Source organism: Bacillus rossius, chromosome 17 (genome assembly GCF_032445375.1).
Source record: "Bacillus rossius redtenbacheri isolate Brsri chromosome 17, Brsri_v3, whole genome shotgun sequence".
NCBI lineage: Eukaryota > Metazoa > Arthropoda > Insecta > Phasmatodea > Bacillidae > Bacillus > Bacillus rossius.
In genome coordinates this window covers 5,953,571-5,967,924 of record NC_086344.1, presented here as the reverse complement: position 1 = coordinate 5,967,924, position 14,354 = coordinate 5,953,571, and the positions used below count along the sequence as shown (strand labels likewise).

General features: G+C 34.9%; 1 protein-coding gene across 6 annotated transcripts in view; it reads left to right on the top strand.

The window, feature by feature from the left end:
• LOC134540706 (la-related protein 4-like) overlaps positions 1 to 14,354 on the top strand; it is a 234,115-nt gene that overhangs the window by 137,353 nt on the left and 82,408 nt on the right. For all 6 annotated transcript variants that reach the window (XM_063383591.1, XM_063383587.1, XM_063383589.1 and 3 more), the window contains 4 exons: positions 7,843 to 7,955; positions 9,064 to 9,204; positions 10,661 to 10,876; positions 11,497 to 11,645. In XM_063383591.1, the coding sequence (XP_063239661.1) occupies positions 7,843 to 7,955; positions 9,064 to 9,204; positions 10,661 to 10,876; positions 11,497 to 11,645 (619 nt within the window). The remainder of the gene's footprint in view (positions 1 to 7,842; positions 7,956 to 9,063; positions 9,205 to 10,660; positions 10,877 to 11,496; positions 11,646 to 14,354) is intronic.

Here is a 14,354-nt window from a genome sequence, read left to right as displayed (position 1 = left end):
CTGATGTTTTCGGATGATAAAATGAATTCTGTCGTTTTAAATAACAAACAAGAATATTTTTATTAAATACAAGGTCAGCTACATGCCACACAGAGAGATGTTTGTTTATTTGCTGTCTGGACATCTACCGAAAAGGAAATAACAATCACGTAGATCGAAAAAGATGACACATTCTGGGAAAACAAAATGAAAAATAAACTTGTCACATTTTATAAACACTGCATGTAGCCTGAATTGGTGGATCCGAGACACACGCGTAGCATGGAAAAACGAGACCCCATTTACATAACTGATGCTTTACTTCAAAATAAACAAGATAGGATGTTAAAATCATCCAAGAACACGCCTTCAAGTTCCCTACAACTGGTTCATATTGAAGTGAATCATTAACTTAGCTATACAGTCAACAGACTGATGATAGGTTCATTTGGGATACAGGCTTGACAGCTCTGAACTTGAGCAGGACTGAGGTACTGCACGGAAAGTAAATGCAGAATTTTTTTTGTTGCAATAACGATTCCTATCTCTTAATTAACAAAGACTTACGACAAAATTACGGAACTAAATAATGCATTGCAATCTAACATGCATTCAGGGAAATGTTCGGCAGTGTTTGTGGACGATATGGTTTGACAACAGTGTAAGTTATGCTTTGTTATAGAGCAACCATCTATTTTTATATAAACTTCTAAGACTGAGGAACATGCGTGTTGGGGTGCTTTACGTCGCAAATGTCTTCTTTTTGTTAAAACAATTTTTTGTTAAATACTGTAGTTGTACAAATAAGTATTATGACTGTAAATTTAAATATATTTGTGTAATTTTTTATCGTAAAATTAACGACGAAATAATAACAGCAAGTGTTTGTATTTTGAGATACTACCTATAGAATCTAAAATACTTGGTTTAACAGTTTTATCATGTGAAATTATATGCTATGTAAGATTTTGTACATAACCTAGCTGAATGTTTTAAATTTGTCTATATCACTCGTTACCTGTCAACAAATTATTACAGCAGGCGTATGTATTTTATGATGCCATGGAATCTAACCACTTGCGTGAAATTGCCCTCATGTAAAAATATGTCTTCTATGAGATTGTATATACAAAATTGCGGATTGTCTTAAAGTTGTCTGTATCATTCTTGTCGACGAATTTACCACAAGTGTAGCCTATGTATTTTGAGATGTCATACAAATTAACCATTTGGTTTAGTGTTGTTCTCATGTGAAAGTATGTATTGTATATTATTGTGAATATAAATATATATAATGCAGTGGTTGTTAAATCGGTCCACAGCTTACTGCTTCTCAGCCTTTCGTTTACAACTGATAAATTTTGGAAAATTTATGTACATATATAAAAGTATATATATAAAATTTATCTTTAGAAATTAGGCAACAAAAATTCAAAATAAATAATTTACGTGTTATCTTATTTCCATTAAAATATTTATCACTATTCCAGAGTAAAAAGACCAGCAAGTTACTAATAACGCAGGTGAATTTTTTTCGTTTTGCCGCATAATGCCGGATTCAGGGTACACAACGACATTCCGGCTGCTCTGGTGATACTGTGAGCAACACCTGTCCTTAACATGAATAAATAAAGGTAAAGCAGATGGAACAGGCAAAAAAAAAAGTTTTGGAAGTGTGTCTTTTGCACGTCTTTTGCAAGGACCTACGTATATTTTCTAATAATATTTAATTTCCAGTAACCATAACAAAAAAATACTGTAATGTCAGGAATTTATAGCTTTACAGAGTAGATTTAGATTACAATTACGGTCAATTTATGTATACGTTCTTAGCATGAAGTGTTCAGTTTATATTTAAATTGCAGTTTATTTTTTGCGACAGAAATTGCGCGAGCGGGAAGCAATGTTTCAGAACTCTGCGTACAAATGTCATACGATACGACTGTGCTGGGACGAAAGCCAAACACAGGTACATTCACGAAACTGGTGGTGGATTCCAGCCTTCCTTCCTCCACGGCGCCTGCAGCCGACTGTCTGCGAGGGAGGGGTGGTAACGCGCCGTCATCCCCTCCCTACCTACTGTAGATGCGCAGCGAGCCAAGAACTGTGACGCCCCCAGCTACAAACTCCGCCTCCAGGGCGCTCCGTTCAAGGTCATCGGGACAGATACCGAGTTCTCACGCGTCTAGATAGGAACCTTAACATAATGTATACATAAGTGTAATCCCAGATTTGAAACAAACGTCTCCTGTGTATAATATTTAGCTTTTTTTGCCAGGTCAATGCTAAAAAAAATTGTGGGTTTGCTAAAGTTTTTGGCACTATCGTATATATGAAGACACATCTAGACTTATACTACACTTCTGCGTGAAATTTATAATCAGAGATTGGTATAATATGTGTTTATTTTGTGTGCATTTTAGTTTCATATCTTTGTCCATGATATTTTGAAACACAACACAGTGAGATAATGTAGGTTATGTAGTTAATACCTATTTTTGAAATAAATGGTCTCTAATATAGTTTAGCATTAAGTTATGCATCAGGCAGAAAAAATATCAACAAAGTAAATCTTATGATTCTGATAGCAAAATGAATTGGTGGTGGTGGTTGTTGTTGGTGGGTTTTTTTTTCTTTTCCCCACTTTAAACAAGGAGAAAATCCTTGTAACATTCAAATAAAAACAGTATAGATATTATATATAATTTATAATTATATATAATTATATAATTTATATTTATTGAAGTTATCCACACTGAACAAAATAAGTATGTATTAAAGTGATAAAAAATATAATATTTTTAACAGGCCTTTACAAGTCTTTAAGACAATGCAGATGTAACAGGGTTTGTACGCCTCCTTAAAATCCTTAAAAAGCCCTTAATATTTCATTTATGGAATAAGGGCCCTTAAAAGTTCTTAAATTTTACCAAGAGTCCTTAAGAACTCCTTAAAAAAACATTGTGCGAACGTAACGACTACTGGTGTTTTCGTTTCTTTTCCGGTAACGACTTCCGTAATAAACAACGCTCGGCGCATGCGCCGTGCACATTTACAGTGCTGGGTGTGTGACTAATGAATTAGTACTATCCAGAATTCAGTGTGGCGTGTCCGTGTTTGTTTTGGTAATGGCGGACCATTCAGTGTTCAGCATGACGTAGTTTATGATACGAATTCTAATGCCTGGAGGAAAGTGTGTTTTTAAAGCCACATTGCTTTTGAAAAAGGAGTACAAGGAGTGGTTGCATGAATACGAAAAGTGTAAACACAAAGCCATGTGTGCAGGGTGTAACAAAGTGTTGGATGTTGGTGTAATGGGTGAAAGTGCTTAGGAAAGTACATATGCAAGGTATGCAATTTCTTTTGTAGCTAGCTTTTTATAGACTTTATATTTGTTCTATGTCTGAGAAATGCTATATTTAAATTTGAATTATGGTCTTTGTAGTTTATTCAATTAGTGGGTTTAAATGATGTTACGTTTTCCAATATCTGTATGGAACAGTATTGTTTCATTTTATTGTTGTCACACCATCACACGTGATTTTTAAAATTCCTCTGGACTTCCTACATGGGTATTTTCTACCAAGGTATACGACTTAGTTAAGCTTGCTAGGCTCGTTTATGTAGGTTACCTAGATATTGGTCACGAAACTCTCATTTTTCCTATGCCATGTAGGAAATGACTAATTTCGAGCCACATGACCAAATTTTGTTTATAAAAACATATTTAATATTTTTCATACTTTGCATCTCACATTTAAACTTAAAATTCTTGTTTCACCATTTTACTTTTAACTGTTAAATTAGCGATTTTTAGGTATCAGATTATATTTTAGGATTATAAATATTTTTATGGACAATATACTTAGCTATAAGATGGTGAATCAGTCAACCAAAAAATTTATTTTTGAGCATATACATACCATAATAATGTTATTTTCTTGTGGGATTTTGAGATATTACACATAGTTTTTTCTACCCCTCAGTATTGGTGAAGGCAAAGTTAGGAGAGAGTGTTGAGTGAAATTCATTAAAAACAAAGCTATATAATTTCAAATATTCATTAATTCTGAAGTAGAAAGGCATTTTCCAAACTCAGTGGTTTAAGAATTGAAAAATAATGTAGCTTACCAATCCAACCTTTCACCTTAGTTATGATCAAACTTTTGTGAGAAATAAAATGTTTAAAAAATTTCACATTTCATATATTTTTTAATGTAGCTAACCTAACTTCACCCAATTCACATTACATTAACTTGGAACTTTGTAGGCTATCATTTATTTGTCTTATAGGCTAGGTGTAGTCTGAAGTGGTTGTAAGTTAAGTTAATTATAGTGTGGATTGTGTAAGATATTTCTAAAATAGACTCTTAAGTTTAGCTGTATTATATACATTTTTTATTGTCATTATCGAAGGTTTTAATTTCAAATGAATTGATTGCATCTGCAAGTAGTGCTAGACTAAAGTACATGGCTCATCTTGCCAGCGAGAAGGAAATGAAAAAAAAAAAAAAAAAGTCATTTGTGAACGAAAGAGAAAATTACAAGATGACTTGGAAGGTCTCAAAAGAAAGATTTGTTTAGAAGCAGACATTAATGAACTTATCAAGTCAGCTGATGAGTTGAGTGAAGCAGCAGAGCTTACAAGATCAATCACACTGTGCGGGAAGTCTAATAGTTTAAGAAAAACTGTAAAAGATAAAAAATTGTCAGTTGAATCTCTGGTGCAACAAATAGAAGAGAAAGTGAAAGAATTGAAAACTAATACCTTTGTCAAATATCTAGGCAACATAAGATATTTGGGGAAAAAAAGTTTTATTTTTCGCATATTATTTTCCTTGCTTTCTATCAGAAAAATTTGTGCAATTTGTGTTGAAAATAAACATAATAGGATTTTAGTTACTATTTCATTTACATGTGAAGATAAGGTCAATGTACCTATTCGTGTTCCCAAAATTGTAATTCGTAATATCACATGTATTGTATGTACTAGAGACTTCAAAAATAATGCCTTATTTTACTTAAATATTTGTAGGTATTCATGTATATCTTAAATCCTTAAAATCCTTAAAGGGGTCCTTAAAAGCAACTTAATTTTTGATTGCCCAAGAGGGTATGAACCCTGTGTAACTCGAAAACAAAATAAATATAAATGAAAGTGCAGGGTTAGAGTGTTTATAATAATGCTGTTCTAAGCAGGTGGCTGCCATAAGTAATTAATGGATGAATTAACTATACTTGAAAGTATAAAAATAAGCTAATTTTGTCACCATTTCTCAACTGATGCTATTTTTAATTTTGTGTTTTAGTAAATTAGTCTGCATTTAGACTTATTTTGCAGTTTATTAAAATTACCTGCCTCTATCCTCTATTTATGTAACAAGGTTTTGGCCAAGATGGTAAGATTAATTTTTTTTAATATAGAAACTTTTGGGATTTGCTAACCTCTAACTCTGAATCTTATTCCGTTGCAGGTATCATTTTGTCCTGCACAGTTTTCCTGAGCAGATAGTCTGTGTAATCAGTTGCTGTAGCCAGAATCAGTATTTATTTGTAGAGGCATAACATGGCCATTAGTATGTAATAAATTTATCATTTCAACTCGTGTGGGCCAAAGGATTTGTTGCGACAAGTACATGAAACTGTTTTCGTGAGTAATATTGCTCATTCTGCTTGCTCCGCGACAGTGAAGCAATTGTCCCTGTGTTCTTTGCGCATGTCGTGATGGTGCGCAAGGGTCAAAAGGGACAGACAGCATTGGCAGGTCTGCCAAACGTGAGGCCATGCTAGCTGTCGTGGCTGCTGGTTTGTTTGGTCACTGTGACAAGTGTGAAAACTTTCTTGTGTGATGTCCTTTGGACAAGTACCTGAACTAGTAATAACAGGTTATTTACAAGCCAGTTTTGAAAGATAAAAAATGTATACTGTAGGTCATCTTTAGGAGACGGACATATGCTATGCAGGACTTTTCTGTAGGCCTTTTCAAGACCTACAATTCTGTAGTAATGAATACGAGGTATTTTCAAGAAAAGTAACGGGAATTTTATAATTTTGCATCGTGTATTAGTCAGATTCACTCTATTATTTTATTGTAGTTGAAAACAAAAAGTTCAGTGAACCTTTTAGAACTGCTATTCTGTCAACCTTCATATAGTACTGAATAGTGATGGACTGTTTTACTTGCTATGTGATCTGTGTATATAATCAGTGGCTGTATTCTGTAAACAGTATTGTATTAGCACACTTAATTGTATGTGTATGTAACCAGGGAGGTCTGTGGGGTCAAGACCCACCTTAACAGGATTAAGAAAGAGAAATACATGTGAACACAAAATTAGAAAACTGTATCAGTTTGCAGATAGAATATTTAAGAAGAATTTTTCCAATACTTGGTGAGCTACGATAATGTATTTCCTCCCATTTTAGCATGACCTGCCTTGTACACAGAAGCAACAGGAATTGTGTTTCCCAAGTAGTCTGTACTTAATGCCTTTTTTTCACACTAGTTCTATAAGCATATTTTTCATACAAACTGTACATGTGTGTTTCATGTATTTAATAACATTAATGTATGTGTAATTTATAATTTAAAAAACTATTCAAATAATTGACTAAAGAGCAAAGTATAAAAATAATTAAATAAAAATACAAAATGTTCAGTTTTCTTTTCTCAAGCAAAATATTACCTTAATTTTTACGTGAAAATTTTGGGAGTTCTAAAAATCTACTATTCCCTGAGATTTTATTTAATTTTTTTTAAAAATTAAATTATAAAGAAAACTTGTTCATTAACCTCCGCAAAATCTTGGCTACGTCCCTGCTGTAACGTGCCCACTCGCTAGTCTTTGCTCGGTGAAGTATTTCACATTCCGTCTCGCTCAAACATCTTGCTGCTGCAACCAAAGTTGCGCGTTCTGCTTTGCTCCACGACGGTGAATTATTGTCCCTGTGTTCTTTGCACATGTCGTGTTGGTGTGCAAGGGTCAAAAGGGACAGACAGCATTGACAGTTCTGCTAAAGCCCTTCATAGCTTTCGTGGCTATTGATAATTCTGTAGTAACTGTGACAAGCGTGTAGAATGCATCCACGATTAGTGTGCTCTGACCAGGTATGTTAAAGGCTTGTTCTTTTGGGGAGAAGTTTCTAGGTCGAGCCCAATCTTTGGTCGGAGTTTCAGGAGGTCTAATGGGTAGTGAATCCTGGAGAGAATCTCTTAATTTATAAAAAGGTCAGGTCTTATCTCATTTGTTATACCAGGGGTTCTTGCTGTCCGTAACACTTAAGACTATACTATTTGTGTGTGATGTGAGTTTTCATGTAAATTGGTTCATATTTCATACAACTGCAGTCTGAGATGTACATGTTTTTAATTATGATACTAGAAAGCACTAATATTGATCATTCTAACACAGTAGCATAATTCATGCAGGAATATAACTAAGATTACTATGAAATTTCAAAAAATTTCAGTCTTTCAAATTATACCATGCATAATTATCCTGGTCTTAATTTAAAGTGTTTGACCTAGGTAGGTCCTAACATTTCTTATTGTCTTAAAAAATCTTTTAGTACCCACTTTTTTCAAGAATATGTGATCTCAATACATTTATAGTTAAAATGTGAGGGATGCATGAAATTATGAATAAAATTAAAATAATGATTGTATCCCAATTTTTATTAAAGAATATAATTTTTTTCCATTGTCATAGTGGTAATCGTCATTTAGTCAACATTTTCTGTTCTGTAATGCAAATTTTGTTTTCCTTTAAAAATTTCATTTATTTGGGCCTGTTATTTATGTTTAGTGAGATGATGTGGAGAATTCCTTTTCCAGGAGTCCAAATAGATTGTTTAATATTTCAGAATCGCCTAATGTACAGGTAGACGAAGATGGTCAAAAAGTTCGGCCAAATCATAAACGGTGCATAGTGATTCTGAGAGAGATACCAGACAATACGCCTATCGAAGAAGTTAAGGTATGCACGACTGTTATTGTTTTTGGAGGTATGTGTTGTGTTTTTTCCCCTCCCCCTTGAAGAGTGCTGACAAGAAAAGCAAGGTTACTAGGTACTTGCCATATTTCTAATGGTTCTTGATAGTTTAACTTTTTTTTGGTGTTTTCTTTTATGTGATTGAGAGAATAAAATCAAAATTTTTACCGGTTATCAGTGTTTTCTCGATAAATATAATTTTATCCAAATATAGGATGAATTTTAATGTAGGGCTAGTACAAAAAAATTTCCTTGAAAGAAAAGTTCTTCTAATAGAGTTGATTTCCAACCATTTAAACTATTTACGAAGAGAACACAACTAAAGCATTGAAGTAGTACAGCGACAAAACAAAACTGCTTTCTGTATCACAGGGTATTTTTTTGTTCCAGCAGTGCGAAACTTGGCATGTCAATTTAGTCCCATTAAAACACCCTTTTAAGCCTTTAACTGTCCAAAAAAAATGCACTAATATTTAACCATGAAATGAAACTTGCATAGGCAGGTGCAATGGCTCGTAAACACAATTCTTAAGGCCACCGTCAACCCGGAAACACAGATACGGTGTGCAAAGTTTCAGGAAAAACAACACAATTTGAAAACTACTCAAGATACCCAAATGTGTTCTGTTTACGAAAAGCATTTAAGAATTTGCTGATGGCCGAAAAGTAGTTCTGATTCCGGATAAAGTTTTTAAATTGTGTTTCTAAATGAGTTAAAATGGCTAAAAGACATTTTTACAGAGTAATTTTTAGGCGTAAAACAACCGGTACAGACTCTTGAAAGCTCTGAAGGATTTGCATTACATCCTTATCCTTATTTCTCTGCTGTATAATGTTAGTCACCACTCAAATTTCATAGTATGTAGTCATATGCACGACGAGAAGATTGCATGTCAATTTAGATCCTTGCGCTTGGAGGCTATACCGCACTAATCGAACACTTTTCAATAAATGAGCGGTTTTTGAATGGTGCATTAATACCCGGAGCTCTGCATGCTTTTTGGCGGCCTAGCCAGGCGTCTAGGTTAAATCGTAATTCAATTTTTATGCAACTTTCTGTATAATATTATAAATTGACTTTTTTTCCTTGCAGGCACTGTTTTCTGGTGAAGGCTGTCCAAAGTTAATATCCTGCGAATTTGCGCACAATAATTCGTGGTATGTCACATTCGAGTCTGACGAAGATGCTCAAAGAGCTTATAGGTTCCTAAGAGAAGAAGTTCGGGAGTTTCAGGTAAACAATTTTAATTTTTTCCTTTGCTAGAAAATAATTTGGTTATGCTTTGTTGATAAATTTTGTGTTTTTAGTGTTTTAGTATTGTAGCTTTAAAAGATAATATTTAATAAAAGGGAATAGTTATAATATTGTGCATGGATAATTTAAAAAAAAAAGAAACTTAAAGATGTGTGTTTTGTATTTAAGGGTTTCAATTGTTAATCTAGTATTGGAATTTTCTCTCTCTCTCTCTCTCTCTCTCTCTTTCTCTCTCTCTCTCTCTCTTCCCCCCCCCCTGTAAAACCTTCGATTTTTGGAAGCATTGTGGTAGTGTATAAGTGTTAAATTACCAGTGTTTCGAACCACTTTTCAGGATACTAACAGGTCTGTAAAACAGGGAAAAGTCAGGGAATTTCAGCCTTTCTTTTAAAGGTTCAGTTTCATATGCATATGTGGTCATTTAATTTAATTTATTTTGAGGGTTTTGCCATTAATTTACCACATCACTCTTGTATATTATGTATTGTCTAAATTTGCGGAACACATTGAAGTGTTAAAATGTCACACAAGTGTTCTCAGTATGATAACTTGCTCGATCCATCTACAACTCAAATACTGTTTAGTAAAAATCTGATTAAATATTTGACCCAACTATAAATGCAAGCAACGTATCAGAACAATTTACAGGAAAAATTCATTAATAGTAAATTTAAAAAAAAAAGTTAAATAAATCCTTCTGCATGTTACATAGTCTTCATAGGAGAAAAATTCTTCATACAAAGAATTGTTGAATAAGTTAATGAAACGTAAGAAGCAAGCAGTCAGTTGTGCCTTGAGTTTTTATGTGTCCGACATAAAACAGTAAAAATTGCATGTACATGCTGTGTTTTATCACATAATACACATTTTATACTAAAATAAAAGTAAGTCATGCAACAAAAACATTTTGTTACACTTTAAATAGAAAAACAAAAACTGTGTGCCTGAACTAACTTATAACTATCATCGTAGCGCACACCACGAAAGAATGTGGGCTATCAAATTTAGTTAACTTCGCATGCATTCGGCGAGCTATTGATATTGCTATTACATGTCTGACAACTTTTTATTTCTGTTAATTAATTAAGTGGTAATATCCAAATTAATATTAGGTTTCAACTTTAAAATACATTGTTTTATACAGAATCAAACAGCACGTCCAAAAATTCATGCGACGTTTATGAGAGGATTGTTTTTCTCCAAATTTTGACGCCCTAAAATAACAGTGCGACGATTATGCTATGAAACACGGTAACTAGTATTTTAATTACATGTCATCTTTAAGGCTAGTTACTATGATTTTTGGGAGAAACAAAAATGTTTTAGGATTAGGTAGTCGCCAGTAATATTTTTTTGTGTGTGGGAGCATATGCTGAATTATGAAGCTTGTGAATTTTGCCAACAGAAATTTTGATGAGAGGGTTTGCGTTTCTAGGGTAAGCCGATTATGGCTCGCATCAAAGCCAAGCCGATGAACAGGTTACCGATGGCGCATATCCCACCAGTCGGAGCCGTCATGAAGAACGGCTTCCGGACGCCTCCTGCACATGTGTATGACCCTAACGCGTACCAAGGACAGCAGAGGTTTGTTTACACCAACGGCAGCTCAATACCAGCAGGAGTGAACTACGGCAACCAGTTCCAAGTTTATGTGAGTAAAGAACGCTACACACTTTTTTTTGGAAAGTGGTGCACTTATTATAGTGAAGCATCATAACATGTAGGGAACTAATGTAAACTGGGCGGAAATCCTCTGTTTCTTCAGAGTTATGCTATCTATTCAGAGGTGGATCCAGTGAGGACCCAAGCAGTCATATTTAATAACTTGAAAAACTATTTGCATACTCAGAAAAAGGATACATCATGAGACATTACCTAACCATATTTATAACTTTCATTAGATTCTACACCTTATAAGTTGCATTTTTAAAGTATCAGAAATTGTTGGTAATGCAGCAACGATGCAATTAGTAGGACTAGCTTTTTTACTTAGTGGATATGTTTCAGTGAATAGTCAATTTATTTAGTATTATAATTTATTTTGCTTATTAGTTAACAAGATCCAGTGTTGTAAAAAGGTTCAAAGAAAATTAATTTAAAATGTCTTGAGAAAGTCCTGAAATTGTTTCACCAGGTACTTTTAGACAGCTTGTTTATAGTCCCATTTTTTAAATATTTCTCGAAGGATCTAGATTTAGGAAAATAAATAAACTGCATGGTTGAAGCCATCGGTGCTAAATGTGGTATTTATACTGGTTGTTTCTTGTCCAGGCGTTTCAGCAGCAGCAGTTTTATTCTCCGATACAGACTTGGAACCCTTCCTTCTTCGATATCGGCAGTGTTTTCTCTGTGAATGGACTGGCCCCGCAAGGGCCTTTCACGAAGCCTCCGGCGTCTTCTAGATACATACCTCGGAACAGGTGAGTCCTGTTTTCTTGTGAGGAGTGCACTTTGTACAGCAACGGGTCTTTGATCTGGCACCAGTCAAACCGCTCGCGCTCAGGTTTTTTTCGGGTTGGATCTGCATGTTAGTCCTGCAGTGTGGAAGTAAATGGGCGCTTCCTCTCTCTTTCTGACATGCCGACTGCCGTTAGCACTTTCCTTGTTTCTTCATGCTCTCTTGCCATGTATCATACAAATTTAAAATTGTATTTTTTAGACAGATAATTTTTGCATATTGTATACAATTGAAATGCACATCAGGCGATATAATATATTTTGCATACTTAATGGCATTTTGAGGGCCGAAAAAAAATTAAAAAAACAAAACTTCCTCACTGGGATTATTTTCAAATATTGCAAAATGTATCATCAAAAACAGTTAACCTACAGGTGTATTCACAGGGTGGGCACCAGCTTTGAATTTTGGGAAAAGCGGGAAATATGTGTGAATTTCCGTTGTTGGGAAAAAAATCCTGTAATTATTTATTTATTTATTTATTTTGAATTTGTCACATGCCCACCAACAGTCGTAGACTTTAGTGGTGGGCACTACATGCAATAACAGGAACACAGTTATCACTACCAGTATATGGACTCCCACCTCCGTCATGCTTGAATTACTTGTTGTTGCCAGGAATTTCATATACCTCACAGATAATATGTCTGCTAGTTTTACAGGTTGTCAAACCCAAACTTTTGATGATATTAGAATTTATTTCAAACTAACAAAATAAAACAGTAATAGTTATACAGTTTGGTAGCAGTTTTGCATTAACTTGTTTCTTCAATTTTGATTAATTTTACCACGTCGGAAGCGTAAAAGATGTTCCCAATGAATGGAAATTGTTTTTAAAAGTAACTTCATCTTGATTGCTCCTACAGTGTTCATGTCTATAGCTTTGAAGACATGTCTTATCAGAACGAGCGCGCTGTAATAAAGGCTCACTCCCAAACTGTTGTGCTCGCAGTGCAATCAACTTCCAGGCTCACCCATCAGTAATCACATTAATGCTTACAATTCAACGCGCATTAAACAATCCATGAAGTTTATGCCAGCCAACAGACTACAAAATAACTAACACCACTTCTAGACAGTAACCTGATAATTCATAAAAGTAATTAAAATGTTAACACAGGTTTGCAAACCTCATTAAAAAAGCTAAAGTAATTTTTCATGTTCATGTTAAGTACTTTACAAAATGTCTTTATTTTCTCGAGTGGGTTTTTAAAATTTGGTCGCCGGCGTACTAGGCCTGTCGCGTTCTACGCCCAGCTGGTGGGGCTGCCACTTACAGGCCTGTGGTTCAGGCAGTGTAGCAGCCATGCCTGCTACTGTCCGAATGTGAACCCTGCCGATGTTATTCATCTTCAGCCTCCCGCCAGTAATGGCTGGAGCTGCTATCCCTCCCACCATGCTGAGTTCCCAGTAACAGGCTGAACACCTCCCTGGCCGTTGGACCCTGTAGGGAGTCGGGTTATTGACCGCCGCCCGACACTGCGTCGAGTCGCTATACGGTAGCGAGTAACCCTGGCCAGACCCGAGATGGGAAGAGCAGATGATTAAAGGAGTGCAGGAGGAAATAGAAGACATGAATGAAGTTAGAAATAATGGATGGTGGAAGTACAGAGAAAAATGGAGGTATTTCACTGACCTGGCTGCGGGCTGGAAACTGATGATGTGGATAAGGACGACGACGACTACAAAATATTTACCTTCTTAGATTAGATATGTTACATGAGTGCTATTTAGAGACAGGTGTTTTTCACGATGCGCGAAATCGCGAAATATTAACTAAATTAATATACATAAACTTAAAAATGCGAACTTATCAATTATTTAGAGAAATCACGGAAAAAAAAATTACGAAAAAACATACTGAAAATAGCTAAACGTCCGTATTTTGATGACTTGTTAATGACTTTCGATAGTATAGGAAGTCGTATTCGTGTCACACTATCACCTCGCCAGAGTCGCCACTCGCCACAGTTTGTTAAAATGGCGTGGATGTAATCAAACGTTTTTTCTCTGTTTCTTTCGTAAAACGTTGATTTTAAAATGGTTGTGACAGTATTTGACAGGGCGGCGGAGTTTGCGAGCGAAGGATTCTATGTCTTTGACAAAGTGCAAAAATTTCTCGTGTGCAAGTACTGCAACGTTAGAATAGAGTGGCAACGGAAAGATACTGCTTGAAACACACAAAAAACAGTGCCTCGCATAACAAAAACAAGGAAAGTCAACAATCCGGTGCAAAAAGGCAAGTTTCGCTGGAATCAGCCTTGTTGACTGCAAAAAAAAGCAAAATTTGACAAGAATGAGTTCATTATGTCAACAACTTGAGCTTTTATCGAAGCGAACATACCGATTGAAAAACTGGATGACCCGAAACTTCGTCAATGGATGCACAAGTACATTGCCGGTAGGTTCTAAAGCGTACGATATTTTAACAGTTTTGTGCATTTTTAAGCAGATAAACAGAACGTTACAATAATAAATTTTGTTAGGCCTACCTACGCTTGAAGTATTCATATAGCTGTGAGTAGTGTTTTTTTACAGCACTTATTGGAAAAAGTTGATATAACCAAGCCACAGGTAAAAATATGCGTAACTTATTTGTTTTTAGGTTAGGACTTGAGCTTTTTTTTTGTCAGTAAATTTTTTAAAACCGTTTCCATTACTGTGCTTTGTA